This window comes from Hipposideros armiger, unplaced genomic scaffold, assembly GCF_001890085.2.
Source record: "Hipposideros armiger isolate ML-2016 unplaced genomic scaffold, ASM189008v1 scaffold_71, whole genome shotgun sequence".
Classification (NCBI taxonomy): domain Eukaryota; kingdom Metazoa; phylum Chordata; class Mammalia; order Chiroptera; family Hipposideridae; genus Hipposideros; species Hipposideros armiger.
Window position 1 is genome coordinate 2,964,798 of NW_017731421.1, and position 16,507 is coordinate 2,981,304.

At 40.9% G+C, this 16,507-nt stretch overlaps 2 protein-coding genes across 3 annotated transcripts in view; both read left to right on the top strand.

Annotated features, from left to right (window-relative positions):
* Positions 1 to 3,396, top strand: part of CRY1 (cryptochrome circadian regulator 1) — a 60,574-nt gene extending 57,178 nt beyond the window's left edge. Inside the window, exons 11-13 of the mRNA XM_019642627.1 lie at positions 1,766 to 1,837; positions 1,912 to 2,015; positions 2,775 to 3,396. Of these exons, the coding sequence (XP_019498172.1) occupies positions 1,766 to 1,837; positions 1,912 to 2,015 (176 nt within the window). The 3' untranslated portion in view covers positions 2,775 to 3,396. The remainder of the gene's footprint in view (positions 1 to 1,765; positions 1,838 to 1,911; positions 2,016 to 2,774) is intronic.
* Positions 3,397 to 7,369: 3,973 nt separating this feature from the next.
* Positions 7,370 to 15,318, top strand: MTERF2 (mitochondrial transcription termination factor 2). Of its 2 annotated transcripts, none has more exons than XM_019642575.1 (2): positions 7,370 to 7,693; positions 13,912 to 15,318. In XM_019642575.1, exon 2 carries the CDS (start codon positions 13,970 to 13,972, stop codon positions 15,125 to 15,127), a length of 1,158 nt encoding a protein of 385 aa, XP_019498120.1. In that variant the 5' UTR covers positions 7,370 to 7,693; positions 13,912 to 13,969; the 3' UTR covers positions 15,128 to 15,318. The 2 variants fall into 2 exon arrangements, with proteins under 2 accessions (XP_019498120.1, XP_019498121.1); XM_019642576.1 differs by lacking the exon at positions 7,370 to 7,693 and adding an exon at positions 8,546 to 9,176.
* The last annotated feature ends 1,189 nt before the right edge of the window (positions 15,319 to 16,507 follow it).

The window sequence follows — 16,507 nt, forward strand, 5'->3', positions numbered from 1 at the left end:
AAGCTCTGTTCTCTATTCATTGTTTCTCTACTCATTTTTATGGGAAGTTATAAGTGATAGAGGTATTCATGAATTTAGAGACTCAGGAAGATCCTAAGTGCCAGCTTATCATTTAGTTCTCTAGGAAATAAAATCTCATCTTAAGGAAATTCCTAATATATTTATTGAACATACTGATTTACCCCCTCCTCCTGAAAGGTAATCATTCTCCTGTTCCTAATATTAGTTTTGCACATTTTTGAACTTTATAGAATCATATAGCTCATATTCTTTTTGTTGTGTCTGGCTGCTTCCATTCAATATTTTGGTTATGAGATTATTCTCATTTATCTTAGAACTGTAAGAGGAATAAAATTGATGAAGTTGAGAAAATGAAACTAAGGTGACTAATTTATGACTTGGCCTAAGGACCACCTCTGTGAATCTTCCAGTGAAATTGACCTTTCCTTCCACAGTGTCCCCATGGTATCCTGTACCAACTTCCATCCTAACACCTAATGACACTTCTTTGTACTTAGTGATTTTGTGTATCTGTCCCTTCCTATTTGACTGCAAGTCCCTTGAAGGAAAGACCTTACGTCTTAATAATATTTGCATCCATAGTACCTGGTATAGTCTCAAGCATAAATGGGCCTTCAACAAATGTGTAAAGTATGAATAAATTGTAAAATATACATAACATAAAACTTAGCAATTTAACCACTTTAAATGTATAATTCAGTGGAATTAAGTATTTTCACATTGTTGTGTGAAGTTTTAAACCGTGTTGTACAATAATGCATGGCAACAAGTATCACTATTAGGGGAAGCCCTGCTGATAATAAAACCAGGAGTAGCACCATTCACTGATGAATTTGCCATAGTCTAGAGTAGACCTTCACCCTTACAAGTTCAAAACTGAATGTTTCAGTATAGGGTCATCATTCTGTGAATGACAGATTAGAAATTTTAAAATGTGAATTAACATATCGACAGAGAACACTAGATTATTAATTTATGGTGGAGATATCCCTTTCCAGTGATAGAAGGTCTCATCCCTGATCTGATCAGGGAATCCACTTTTTCAAATTTTGAATACCTGAAAAGCTGAATTCTTTATTCAGAAAAATGTAATAAGCATGAAATTACAATAAAAATAAGTACATTTCTTGTTAAGGCCATGAGGTGACTTCTAGGGGCTAGAATGCTCATATTTTTCCATAACCTGGACACACTGATAAAAATGTTTCTCTAGAACCCATTTTTCTGAGCCAACCCATTCTCCTGTAACATTATTCCTTTTTAGAAGGGTTGATGTAATTGCTAGGGCTGCATAACTGCCACTTTGTGTCCCCTCCTTGTGTGATTTGAATTGTTTAACTCAAATCTGGCAGACCCTTATTCCCTTGTCTCCAAGGATATGTTTCGGACAGGTGCTGAGGGAGGTGTGTGGAATAGAGAGACAAGAGGTGAAGGAAGGATGTATAGCTCACTGTTGCCGTATGTTTTGCCTTCATAGTCAAGTGTCTAATTGTCATTCAGTAAAGGAATATTTTTTTTAGAAAATGATTATCAGTGATTTTGCCTTTGAACAGTCAATATTTCTGTGACCCTAAATTTCAGTTTTCCTGATTTGGGCATTTGATTTTTGGATCATATGAAGGATTGAGGTTTAGTTCTAAAAAGCATACATGACCTTAAATGCAAATGCTAAGAATTGGATTTGTAGTCTTAATACATACATCTTGGAATTTAAGTAATTTTACTGTGCTTTAAATACTAACAGGTTGCCCTCAAGGGAGTGGTATTTTACATTATGCCCATGGAGACAGTCAGCACACCCACCTGTTAAAGCAAGGTAAGAATAAAGCATTTGCGTGTACTGTTCTTTTCACCTTTCCTATCTGAAACGTTCATGTTTTAAACGTGTAGGAAGAAGCTCCATGGGCTCTGGTCTCAACAGTGGGAAACGTCCTAGTCAGGAAGAGGACTCGCAGAGCGTCGGTCCTAAAGTCCAGCGACAGAGCACTAATTAGGTAAATGTCTTAGAGCTTTATTTTTCATTTTAGTGGAGTGTGTAATCAACACAAATTAAGATAATTTCCAAAATGGAGCTGATCTCCATTTACAAACCAGAGAGGCATGCATTTTTCAGTTATTGTTAACAAGTCAGTTAGTTCTTAGACAACAGAAATGTGTCTGTACTGGACAAAGTGCTGCCCTCAGTTTTATGGTCATCTTAATCAATCATCTTTACGTGTGAGAAGCTTATGAATTTGTGCTCAGAAAAAGACATCTTTTTCATTTTCTTCTTATGTGACCTTGAGTCTAAAACAAAGTGACTTTTTAGTTTTAGTAGTATTAATATAATCCCTTTATGAACTTTCCCCCAAATTTTTGCCTCTTAAGTCTTTATAAATTCTTTTATCTACTGTGATACTTCTAAAATCTTTCCAGTTAGGGAAGAGTATAATTTTTAAAAAATGTTGGCCCTTTTTGAAAGTATCAAAAAAACCATGCCTGTATTCAGTTCAGTTGGCTATGGGATACTATTTTGTGAGTTAAATTTATGTGAAAAGTATTTATATAGTGCATTTGCCAGATTTTAAAAACTTTTGTCTCTTCAGTTATCTTAAACTATTTACACTTTTTAAATCATTGCTGTTTTTTTCATTGTCAACCTAATTAGACTGTAAATTTCTTGAAGATAAGATCAATAAATACGCATCAAATTTTTATAATTTAATTCCTAGCAATCAAGCTTTACCCATTTTTTTTTTCCCCTTAAATCACAGAAAACATTCGGACGAATACTGTTGCAGCTGAAATTGGTGGGGAGTTCATTACTCTTTTCAGTTAAATTATTTTAAAATGTTCTTCATTGATGGAAAGCAGTTGCTTCTAATGACATTTCTGTGGTTTTTAACTTTTTAATGAATTTCACGTAAGGACACATGGTAATTTGTATATAAAGAACTTGGTAAAAGAATTTGCTTAATGTAAATATGGTCACAATTAGTATAGACCCATCAATATATTTTTGATAATTTTTCATGTATGGTAAAAGTTCAAGTGGCAAACTGATATTCTGATATAAAAATCAAAGTTTTGAGAGTTGATGTGGGAAAATAGGAGGTTTTTAGACTTTCTAAAAGACTTTGTTAAAATTTTCTTGACATCATTGTTTGCTCTAACTTTTCACTCTTTGATAATAATGTTTTAGAAAATGTACATAATCAAAATCAGTAGTTATAGCCTCTGTTAACACAGACAGTATATGTTTTAAAGCTTCATGTATGCCTGTTTTGACCAAACTTGTGGGAGTGTCATGTGTTAAGCTCTCTTTGTCTCCCTTTCTTTGTTCATTTACAGCTAAAGTTACTTTGTTATTAAAGTATATGCATATGTGGAATCTTGCATACTTTGTGGTTGTTTTTCTTTTCTTTTTTAATTTTTTGTTTATTTTAGGTAAGGAGGAGAGTATTGGTTTGTGAGATATGATTACAAATTAGAGTCTGTAAACCACATGTCACCATTCTGAGTAAAGGAACATTTAGTAAAGTAGTATTTTTCAAGATTATTCCAAATAAGAATACTGTCTTCCAGATACTTTCTACTTTTAAAAATAAAGTTATCTGCAAGAAAGATGTAAAACCAAAGAGATTGTTTTCAAGTAGTGGGGATTGTAACTATGAGTTTGTCAGCACAGGGTAACAAGTTAAGAATGTGGGCCCTGGAGTCAGATACCTGGCTCTGCCACTCATTGGCTTTGAGATCTTGGCAAGTTATTAAACTTCTGTGCCTTCTTTTCTCTCATCTATAAAATGGGGATGAGAATAGTATCTGCTTCGTGCTGATAGGAAATGCTCATGACAGTGCTGGCATGTGGTGGGATACACTAGGTAGATGTTTGTTACAGGGCTGCCATGCGTGTAGCTCACCTGATTGCAGTGCATCGTCTGCATAACCGTATGCTGCAGCTCTGGTTAGCTGCCATTGTAATTACTTTATTATCAGTTTCTTGTCTCTAGTAGGCTAATTCTTGACATTTAGAATGATAACAAGTAGCTTTTTGTTTTCCCATCTTTGGTAGCCAATAAATGTTTAGCGTGAGCATCATATTTAAGGGTAACTCAAGATAAATTTGAGTGAAAAATCCAGAAGCAACAAAATATTTTTAGATGATAGGCATTTTTAAAAGTCTCCTGGATAATGAATTAATACTGATCAATAAATTCCATTACTGAGAAAAGAAAAAACAATGTGCCTAAGGAGTAATAATTTAGTTCTTCATGACACCTGTACTTCTCATCTGTTTGGACCTGATTGCACTATATAGAGTTGAGAAATTCATAGACCTAGTATTTACCATCATCATCCAGGGAATAAAAGATTCAGTTTTAATGAGAATAAGTATTTTAGTAAAAGAAAACTATTTCAGCATTGGCACTGCTATTTTACATTGATATTTAAGGGTTTGTTTTTTTTAGGGGTTTTTTTGGGGAAAGCTTTTTTAATTTGGCCTAAATTGTGACTGACAATAATCACTGAAAGGGAAAGAGAGGTATCAATCAGTGTAAATAGGTTGGTGTTCTAAAAACCCTGCTGAGAGGGAGTTAAGACCTTTTATACATTCAGCAAACACTTATTGAACTCATACTACAAAAAACTGCTGGCAACTTGGAAAAACTGCATTGAGGGAACGGAGCTTTTGAATGGACCTATGCAAAGTCCTTATGTTTTTCACATTCACTTAAATTAATAACTTTGGGACATAAAAGACTGATAACTATTATTTTTAATGCATCTCTTAGATACTAGAAACTTCAGGGTCTTCCCACAATTTCCAACATGTTTGTTCTTACAGATAATATGCATCATACTAGGTTCTTTCCCCCATTTCTCCATCCAAGTGTTGTTTTTTTCTTTCTGATTTCATGGTCCTAGAAATGCACTTTTAAATATGTAGGATGGAAAAAGCTTTGGGTAACATTTTAATACAGTTGGCGTAGCTAAGTTGGTCTGTGTCAAGTTTTGATTACAATTCACGGTTATATGTATTATTCCTCACAGCTATGTGGAGCCCTTGTACAGGCTGCCAGCACCCTAGTGCATATCTCTGCTCCCTCCTTCCGGACCAGTGGTTGCAGCCTGCAGTTCTAAGGCCTGAGTTTACATTCCTTAACTTACTTCTCCTCTCTGTATCCTACTCTGATTCCCTTTTCCTAAATGCATGTGAAACATTTTGGTTAGTCTGGACCCCAATTCCTTCTATTTCAGGAAAAAGTGTTTGATAAAACCATGAATAATTAGGTTTTTGTATAAGGGTAACTAGAGGGGAAAAGGTTATTGAACAGGCACTCCCCTACTCATATACATTAGCTTCTCAGTTAATTCTAGAATATCCTGGAGATCAAAGTTGATCTTGAGACAAGGAGCCAGGATCCTTGCTGCTACTTTCTGGAATTAAAGTGCAAGTGTCAGTCCCTCTCAACAAAGCCTTTTGAGCGCAAATTGGGTACTAAGGCTAAAGTCAAAGATTTACTTGGGGCCGGCTGAGTGGCGCGTTGGTTAAGAGTTGGCTTGGGACGCCAGCTCTGAGCAGCAGGGCCCCGGTTCGGATCCCACATGAGGGCCAGTGATGCTGAGCCCTCTACAGCTAACATGGTGAACAACAGCTCGACCTGGAGCTGGGTTGCTGTGAGTGGTTGTCGCTGGTGACGGCATAGGCTGCAGTGGGGCTGGCCCGCAGTGGGCATAGGCTTTCGTGAGCTGCCATGAGCCACAGTGAGCAGCCGTCCGATGGCCGGCGAGTGACTGCCTCAGCCGGGAAGAGCGCATTGATAATACCAACATGGGCCAGTGAAGTGACGTCCTCCACAACTAGACTGAAGAACAAAAGGACAGCAACTTGGCTGTTCTCCTTCCCCGATTTCCCCAATGCTGTTCCCCTCCCCCAATTCCCCAATAAAATCTTTAAAAAAACAAAAAAAGATTTACTTGTGGTTAGTATTTCCTGACTCCCTACCATGTGCCAAGCATTGTTCATTGGAAAATAAATTCATCAGTATCCACAGTGAGTTTTCAAGGTGAGAGGGAAGTCTAGAAGAATCACAGTACTGTGTGTGTGAATGTTTTGTTAGAACTGCACAATGTGTTACGGAAACACTAACCGAGGGACCTCCAGCCTAGGAAGACCACTGCTTTCTGGACTCCCAACTCCACCCACGAGCATAGGACAAGTAGGCTGGGTCAGGGCAGTCTGTCCTTGGAAACATTTAACTCTAGTTGCGATTAGTCATGTTATTGGTTGTTAATGTCTTCGTCCTCCACTGGAATGTAAACTCCACCAGAACAGGAAATGTATGTTATTCCCTGTTGTCTGCTGCTATCTTCTCGTTGCTGTTTCACATGCATGACACTTAATGGGAATGCCATAAATATTTGTTGATCGGATGGATGTGAGAATAAATGAGGCAGACATTAAACCTGGCTTTAAGGAGAAATTAAACTTATGAAGTTGGCACCACAATAATTGGAATGTAAACCATTTGACAGTTATCAGAAAAGGCAAGTATTTAGGTGAAGGTGGCAGGAGGGAATCAGACATTCTCTGACTGCTGGGTGAGTAGCAGGAAGGCTAGTATGCTCCAAAGAGGTTTGGGGCCTTTTTTTTTTTTTTAAAAGATTTTATTGGGGAATTGGGGGAAGGGGAACAGACAAGTTGCTGACCTTTTGTTCTTCAGTCTAGTTGTGAAGGACATCGCTTCACTGGCTCATGTTGGTATTATCATTGCGCTCTTCCCAGGTGAGGCAGATCGGTGGCCGGCCTCTGGATGGCCGCTCACGGCGGCTCACACCAGCTGCTGGCCACACACAGTAGCCCATGGCAGCCCACTGCAACGGGCTGCAGCCTACTCCGTCGCCAGCGACTCACGGCAGCCCAGCACCAGGTCAAGCTGTTGTTCAGCATCTTAGCTGTGGAGGGCAGTGTCACTGGCCCTCATGTGGGATCCGAACTGGGGCTCCCTGCTGCTCACAGCTGGCATCCCAAGCCAGCGCTTAACCAACGCACCACTCGGCCAACCCAAGGTTTGGGGCTTTTAAAAACTACATTTCTTTTGTAAATTTGTTATTTAATTATTGGGAGAATTCTAAATGGCTCTAGATTAGATACACCGGTTTCTGAGTTATTTCTACGTTTTCTTCTTACGGGCTAGTGACATTCCCCAAGGGACAAAACGACTGTAACGCCAACTTTTCCAAAATGCTGGGGGAAAAAGGGCGTGAAAAGGCCAGAGGCAGTAATTGCCGGCACTAGGCGACGTTCCCACGCTGATTCCCACGCTGGCCCGCCTCTGCCACCCCCCCTCCACCCCCACTCCCTTCCCCTTGCAGCGTCTCCGGGCGTCGGGCGGGTCCTGTAGCCTGTGTCCCACGCCCTGATTGGCTGCGTTGGGGCTGCGAGGGCGTGTGTCTGCGTGCTCGTGTCTGCGTGCTCGCGGGCCTACGTGCCTTGACTGGCTTCGGGCAAAAGAGCTGGTGACTTGGTTGGCGCTGCTGAGAGAAATTCGTGAGCCGCTCGGGACCCTGGGCCTTGCTCCCAGCCCTCGGGAAGACGACTGGCCACGGGGATCCTCAGCCGGGTGACATTGGAAGGACGGAGCCAGGGACCCGGGACTCGAGGCTTCTTGCAAGGAGCGGACGCCAGCAGGTGAGTTGCGCGCTTGGCTCCGCCCCTGGGGGTGATCGTCACCAACTCGGCGGCGGCCGCGAGGCTGGGGTCCAGGGCTGCCCACGAGAAACCGCGCTCCCTGCGCGCCGCTCAGCTCCGCCTGCCTGGCCTGGGCGGACGCCGGGGCGCCGCAGGTCAGAAGTTTCTTTGGAAAATCGCAGGCCCCACAGGATGGATGTGTGGATTTCGGTGGCTCCCGGAGATCCTCTTCCTTGGGCCTTCGTTTTTTCCTTGCTTATAAACATTGGGGTTAGTTTGAAACTGTCAGTAGATCGCATGTGGTGTAAAAGTAGAACTTAGTTGAAATTACTGGTGTTAATGTGTGTATTAAAGAAGTGGGTTTCACTCCTCAAAAATATCTTAAGAAACATATTCTCTTAAGTTTCAGAGAATAGCCCATATTGTGATTTAACGAACATTTACCAAGAGCATTACTATCTGTAGGGCACAGGGCTAAGAACTTGGCCCTGGAGCCAAGCTGTGGGTTTGAATACAAGGCCTGCCCTTTACTAGCTGAGCAGCCTTGGGCGTGTTACTGTACCTGCATCTGTGTGCTTATCTGTAAAATGGGTTGTTGTGATGATTTAATGAGTTTCCTGAATACTCGTTAATTTATGGTAACTCCTTTAATCTTCAGCCATCCAGGATGTAGTGTCCCCATTTTCTGATGCTCAGACTGAGGCACAGAGATGTGAAATGACTTCAAGTCACAGCACAACTAATGAGCAGGAATTAAGCCCAGGCAGCCCACAGTTTTAGCCAGTACATTAAGTTGCCTCACGAACTTGGGTTAAATAAATGACAAACATATAGGAGTGTAGTGCTACAGTAGGGTCAAGAGCACGGTGCTATGGAGGAGCACACACGAAGGTCACCTGCCTAGGAATGCCTCCTAGGGTCACCGACGTCAGCCAGGTGAAGAATAGAGAAGCAGTTCATTGGAACACAGTGGCGACCTGTCTCTGCCCCCATGGAGGGTGAGACAGAAAGAACACATGAATAGCTGCAGCCGTGACAGTGGCACACAGGAGCGGGCCATGGTTCCATGAGAGCCTACATTGGGGACAGGTGGCTTGATCCATGCATGAAGATAAGGGAAGTGTCCCTGGGAAAATGACACTTAACCTAGGTTTTAGACAGGTGTATTTTGGGCACCGGGAACAGCCCTCAGTCTTCAAAGAGCCTGTGGTGGGGACAGGTAGAGCATCAGGGACTGAAAGGAAGCAGGCATGGCTGGTGTAGGGAGAGGAGGACCAGGGGATTTGGGTGGCGACAGAACCTAGACAGAGAGGCCTTGCATTGTAAGGCATTTTTATTTTGTTTTACGTCTTGGTCCTGAAGTGCCACTGAAAAGCTGATTGCAGGGAGGTGGCAAGATCACATTTTGAGAAGAAGCTGGAGAGATGCCCAAGTGGATTAACTGACGCCCTGGACAAGGACAGGATCTCTGGGAGAAACTAAGGTAGGGAGAGGGTCTAGAACCGAGCCTTGAAGATGAGCCTGCAAAGGAGACAGATAAAGGGAGGCCAGACATATGTGAAGGAAGGCGGAGCACTGGGCACATGGGAAGGCCTATAAACCAAGTGAGAGAGATTTCATGGAGAAAGTGGTCAATTATACCGGAAGCTGCAGCGGTCAAGAGAGAGGAACTAAAGCTACTCATTGGCTCTCATCACATAGAAGTTGTCTTTATTGGAAGCTATACACGTAGGAGGAGAAGAAATGGAGAGAAAGAAGGATCTGCAAGAATTAACTGAGGGGAAGAGAAAATAGGGTTTTAGGTGGAGCAGCAGTGGGAGGGAGAGCCATTGAGGTGAGGATGGGAGGCTGAGAGAGAGACATAAAGGCTCTACAGACCTCAGGCCAGAGGTGTCGGGATCAGCGCCCGAGCAGGGATTACCCTGGATAATGAGAGCTGTCAGTGCAGGGCAGAGAAGATAGCAGAAGGCTTATGTTTGGTGTGATGAGCTCCTTTCCATTCTATGTACAGGTGAGAGGAGAGGGTATTGTTAAGGGTGAAGGGAATGGGGTTGAGGCGAGGTCCGAGTTGAGAAGATTTGACATAGTTGATGGGGCTCGTGCAAGAGTGAGTTGACCAGAGATTGTTTTAGGATGGTCTGTTAGAGGGAGCCAAGGTCAGAATGCAGCAAGGTCAGAAATTAGCCTCCTGACTCATTCAGGGAATTGTATAATAGTAGGGGAGTAAGGATGGAAGCTAGTTAGAAACAAGCAACATTTAATATATACCGTATTTGCCGGCGTATAAGACGATTTTTTGGCCCTGAAAAATATGCCTCCAAGTGGGGGGTCGTCTTATACGCCAGGTACACTTCAGATAGACTGCCCATAGTGCTTGCCCCGTGCCATAGTGGCCTCCCGATGCCCGCCCACTTCATTCCACATACCGTTCAGGCATCAGCAGCGCTGCTGGGTGTATGCTCGGCTGTTATGCAATTTTGCTGTTATGCGATTTTACCACACTCGCAAAATCGCACACAGCCGACCATACACCCAGTATGATAGCGCAAAATCGCGAATCGCGATACCATACTGGGTGTATGGTCGGCTGTGTGCGATTTTGCGAGTGTGGTAAATTCGGGTTACCGTATATTTCTTTACATATGCATTGAAGATTCGCGATTTTGCGCTATCATGGTGCCTGTTAGAATGTTGAAGAGCTCGCACTTGCGCACTAGTGAGGTCCCAGGGAGATGCTGATGCAAGGGTGGACCAGACTGCTATAGTGACAGGGCGGGCAAACAGGGAGCAGGGACCAATCAAATCAGGCTTTGTATACAGCCAACAGCCAACCACAATACTGCACCATTGTACAGTACAGCATAGAAAATGTCGACCAGTCAAACCCCTATCATCCCTATCATGGCACCAGCCAAAAGAAAGAAGTATGATGCAAATTTTAAACTGAAAGTTATAAACTTTGCTAAGGAAAATAATAATTGTGCTGCTGCAAGACAATATGGAGTAACAGAAAAGATGGTTCGGGACTGGAAATCAAATGAGAAAGCATTAAAGAGTATGCCAAGGGGTAAGTGTGCGTTAAGAAGAGGCACCCCACACTGGCCAGAACTCGAAAAACATGTAGCAGACATGGTGGCTCAACATTGCCAAAACGGTTATGTGGTGACACGAAATACAATACGCTTGTTTGCACTTCAGTGGGCCAAATCAAATCTGATATTGTTTTACCTTTTATTTGGTGTGTGAAAGGTGTGCGGAAGAGGGGGTAGTCTTATACGGCGAGTATATAACAAACTCTGTATTTTGAGTGGAAATGTTAGGGGGTCGTCTTATACGCCCAGTCGTCTTATACGCCGGCAAATACGGTAATAAAGGAGGCATCACAAATCATGGGGAAGGAAAGGATTGTTCAAAAATGGTGCTTGGAGATCGCTAAACTATTGATAAAATCTATTTAGATTCTCAGTTCACAACCAGAAGTTTGAAATGAATTAAAGGAGGTAGCTTTTAAAATTCAAACAAAAATATAGAAGGAAATATGGATGAATTTGTATCTGATTGGTGCTTTAAAAGCAGTAGGAATCATAAAGGAAAGGGAAACTTCCTTAACTCTTTGACCTCTTAAAATTAACCACTTCGTTCTGACACATGGCTATCCTGTGTATGAACCTTGAAAACATTATGTTATGTAAAATAAGCCACATATACCAGGACAAATATTGTGTGGTTCCACTTACATGAAGTACCAAGAACAAGCAAATTCATAGAGGCAGAAAGTAGAATAGTAGTTACTAGGGGCTGAGAGGAGAAAAGAGTGGGGAATTATTGTTCAATGGGTACAGAGTTTATATTTGGGATGATGAAAAAAATTCTGGAAATAGTGGTAGTGATTGTACAACATTGTGAATTTACTTAATGCAACTGAATTGTTCACTTAAAGATGCTTAAAATGGTAAATTTTATGTTACATATATCTTACCACTAAAAAAAAAAAGTAACCACTTTGGTATGCTAAAACTGGAGAAAATATTTACAAAAACGAGAAGATGGTTATTCTTTTTTTTTTTTTTTTTTTTTTTTAGCTGAGCCATCCTGCCACCAGCTCGGGCCATGAATCAAACCGGGGACCCTGTTGCTCAGAGCTCAAACTCTTGAGCGAGCTCTTAACCAACTGAGCCACTCGGCTGACCCGGTTATTCTTAATACATAAAGAGTTCATACAAGTCAATTTTTTTTTTAAGATTTTTATTAGGGAATTGGGGTAAGGAGAACAGACAAGTTGCTGTCCTTTTGTTCTTCAGGCTAGTTGTGGAGGACGTTGCTTCACTAGCCCGAGTTAGCACCATTATTGCGCTCTTCCTGGGTGAGGCAGATCAGTCGCCAGCTTCTGGACGGCTGCTCACACTGGCTGCTGGCTACACACAGTAGCCCATGGCAACCCACCTGCTGTTGTCAGTGACTCCAGGCATCCTAGCTCCAGATTTAGCTGTTTGTTGTTCAGCATCTTAGCTGTAGAGGGCAGTGTCACTGGCCCTCATATGTGGGATCCGAACCGGGGCCCTCTGGCGTCCCAACCAGCTCTTAACCAACGCGCCACTCGGCCGACCCACAAGTCAATTTTTTAAAAGCAGAAAGATTGCTGTTTAAAAAGGCAAAAGGCAGGAATAGTTAATTCACAAAAAAGAAATAAAGATGGCCAAATTACTTATGAAAAACTCAGCCTCACTAATAATAAATTATCTGAAGGAAACTGGTGTTAGAAATTATCTGAAGAAAACTCCGGTTGAACTACTAGAAGTAAAAGGCTATGCCTGTAATTATTGCAGACATGATAGGCACTAATAGTGAGCTGTTATTACAAATAGCAAACCAAAATGAGAACATTGTTACTTGTTATTTTTTCCTTAGAGAATAATCGTTCCTTTGGATTAGTTAGGACAGGCTTAAGAATGAAGAGTCCTTGGCATGTGTGGCCAGGGCATACATGTCCTGACCTGTATATATGCCAAGGACTTTATTACAGCTGGGATGGGAAATGACCTTTTTCGGCTTTCCTTCAAACCTACAAATAATAAGGGAAGGCTGCTAAAATATTAGCTAAATAGCTCAGTAGTACACACTTTTGTGGCAGGGCTGAGACATTTAATTCTAGGTATTAAAAGTTAAAACCACAAACGAGGCATGTTTTCATTACCAGAGATACAGGCAAATAGTGCCAGAGGCTACAATGCATCAAGCACAGTGCAGCCATCTCTAGGGACCTAAAGTCAAGCTGTCCAGTGGGGCCAGCTGGTTAGACTGTTGTAAAAGTGTCATTCCCATTCCATAGCTAATAGGATTTCCCAGGGCTCCACTGGGGCGGTCACATGGCATTTCTCATCATACCTGGCTAAGATTTATTTTAATTCTGGATTTATAAAACGGGTTTTCAGATAATTCTCATAGAACAAAGCATACATTTATTAATTAATTTTAAATAGATTTACTGACTTATTTTGGGTAATAGTTATTCAGCAAAAATGTTTACTCTAAAAAATAGAACTATAGATGACCCCCATTTCTTAATACACATTTGCTTCACCTAAACATCACCTTGAAAATATACGTTAAAACAAACAAACAAACAAAAAAACGGGAGTGACCAGTTAGCTCAGTTGGTTAGAGCATGGTGCAGATAACACCAAGGTTGCCGGTTTGATCCCTGCATGGGCCACCGTGAGCTGAGCCCTCCCTAAAAGAGTCAACTATGCCATTGTAGCATGAAAGCAATGTGTAACCAATGACCATGGCTGTTGCCCAATAAAATTTAAAAAACAATCAACATAAAACCCCGTAAGTTTTGTGTGTATGTCTCCTAAAGAGAAACATATCAATGGTTGTAGGAGGGGGAATTTGTGTCAAAATAACATCTGTGGTCTGTGAATCTTTGAACATTTTGTGGTCTTGCTTCAGATCTGAAAAATAGAAATAACTTCTTCACAAGGTTGTTGCAAAGCTCAAGTAGACCATGTTTTCATAAAGTATAAGACGTCTAAGTTGGGAAGAGGTAGAATTACTTTATAGATTATTTAAGAGGATGTATTTACTGTTCCACGAGTAGCTTTCCTGTTGAATTTAAATCCATGTTATTTCCACGCTTACTGTTCACAGCTCAGATTTGCGCTTGTGTTCTAAAAGGCAGCAGCCCTGTGTGTAAACCTGTGTCTTCTTTCTTACAGGCGCCATGAGTGCATTCTGAGCCCCAGGACGACGGGAATCAGCCAGTGGATTGCAGGCATGTTGTGGAAGCTGCTGATGAGATGCCAGCCTTGCAAGCTGTGTTCTCTCAGGCAGATGCTATCAGCTCCCAAATACAGGCCTTTTTTATCACGCTTCCCCTACACAACTGATCATCAGTCAAACAAAGAAAACCAGAGAACAGTGGAAAAGCTCTCTAAATTTTCAGTTGACATCAGAAAAATTCGCAGATTCAAAGGATGGGTACTTTTGGAGGATGAAACCTATGTTGAAGAAATTGCAAATATTTTACGACAAGTTGGTGCTGATGAGACTGCTGTCGCCAATATTTTGGAACGCTGCCCAGAAGCAATTGTCTGCAGTCCAGCCGCTGTTAACACCCAGAGGAAACTCTGGCAGTCAGTCTGTAAAAGCGAGGAAGAGTTAGTCAAATTAATAGAACAGTTTCCCGAATCTTTCTTTACTGTTAAACACCAAGAAAATCAGAAGCTGAACATTCAGTTCTTTCAAGAATTGGGACTCAGAAACGTGATCATTAGCAGATTTTTGACAACTGCATCTAGCATTTTTCATAATCCTATTGAGAAGAATAAGGAAATGATAAGGATTCTCCAAGAGAGTTATCTAAATTTAGGTGGCTCTGAGGCCAACATGAAAGTTTGGCTACTAAAATTATTAAGCCAAAACCCATTTATTTTGTTAAATTCTTATGCGGCTATAGAGAAAACACTAGAATTTCTCCAGGAGCAAGGTTTCACAAATTTTGAAATTCTCCAACTTCTGTCCAAGCTCAAAGGGTTTCTTTTTCAACTCTGCCCAAGAAGTATACAGAACAGTATTTCCTTCTCTAAAAATGCTTTTAAATGTACAGATCATGACCTGAAGCAATTAATTTTGAAATGTCCTGCCCTTTTATATTATTCTGTTCCCATTTTGGAAGAGAGAATTCAGGGATTATTAAAAGAAGGAATCTCTGTAGCTCAGATAAGAGAGACACCAATGGTTCTTGAATTAACACCACAGATAGTACAGTACAGAATAAGAAAACTGAATTCCTTAGGCTATAGAATAAAGGATGGACATCTAGCAAATCTAAACGGAACAAAAAAAGAGTTTGAGGCTAACTTTGGTAAAATTCAGGCCAAAAAAGGAAGGCCATTATTTAACCCTGTGGCACCATTACATGTTGAAGAGTAACTTGCTGATTGATGCTTGTGAAACTGAGTAGCAAAGACATATGTGATTCCGGCAGCAGTAATTTTTAAGAACCTACCTAGCTTCTGATTATATGTAAATTACTTGTAACTAAAAAAATCTACAACTCATTGGTCATATTTTGAGATGTAAATTGTATTTATTTTAAATAAAGTTGGTAATTTTGACCTTAAGCTATTTTTTTAAACTCCTATACTATTAAATGGCACAAGGTGATATTTTATAAGTGAATTGTCTAAGAAACTGACAAATGTACTCCCTTAATTCAAAGTATTCATACAGCGCAGGTCATCTGGATGCAGACCCACCCTTCTCCCTCTCCACCAGCTCTGAAGCATCGTGCTACTGTGATCTAAATTCTGTAGCTCAGTGTTAAGTGAAACATCCGCAAACTTCTAATACATTTTTTCAGAGAAAGCTGATTTTATCTCCTGGTTGGAATAAATATCTTTGAGAGCCAAGTACAGTAATACCTTGGTTTGAGAGCATAATTTGTTCCAGAAACAAACTCGTATTGGAAGACATCGCTCGTTTACCAAGTTAAAATGTATTAGAAATGTGTGCTCATCTAGCGGAACACTCGCAAACCAAGGTTTTACTGTATTATCCAAAAAGAAGAATTAGAGCTTACTTGTGTGGTCAGTTTGTTTAAAATTGACCGTTTTCTCTCTCATGAAACGCTTTTATGTGCATTCATTACTTTCCCCGTTTTACAGATGAGGAAACAAGCTTAGGCCACTCAGCTGCCAAGTGACAGCCCAGATTTACTATGATCTGAATTCATTTTAAACCTTGTGAATAGAAAAATGATTGCTTATGAGTTGGCTCCAGAAAAGTCACCCCTACCCGACCTGCCAAAACAGTGAGTACCAACAAATTTAGGGATTTTTATGCAAACTTCTCTGAAAAATTCCTTAAATTTGAAAAATTTATATACATTGAGTAAATGGAGCTTTTTAAAAAAAACTTTCTGAAAATCCAGGTCTGCCTATAAAATGGAAAGTGTGATGGCATTGATTTTAGTAGCATTTCAAATTTCTATTTCTAAATCTTGTTCCAAGATAAACATTACCCAGATAATGACTGGCTTACTCTAAGCTGTAGAGTGTGAACTTTGTAACAAATGCACAACCAAACAATTGACTCTGATTCTCAAAAACCTGTGTGCTATGTGCATATGGCTTTTTCTTAAGTGAGGAAAAAGTTACAGAAAATGCAGGCCATGTCTTCATTCAGCAAAGGCAAGTAACCCTCACTATGCACATCTGTTCAGTTCCTTAGGACAGTGAAAGAAATCTCTGCAGCACCTCTTAAGTGCCAGGCACATTGTGCTTTGCAACCCTAAGAGTTCAGCACCATTGT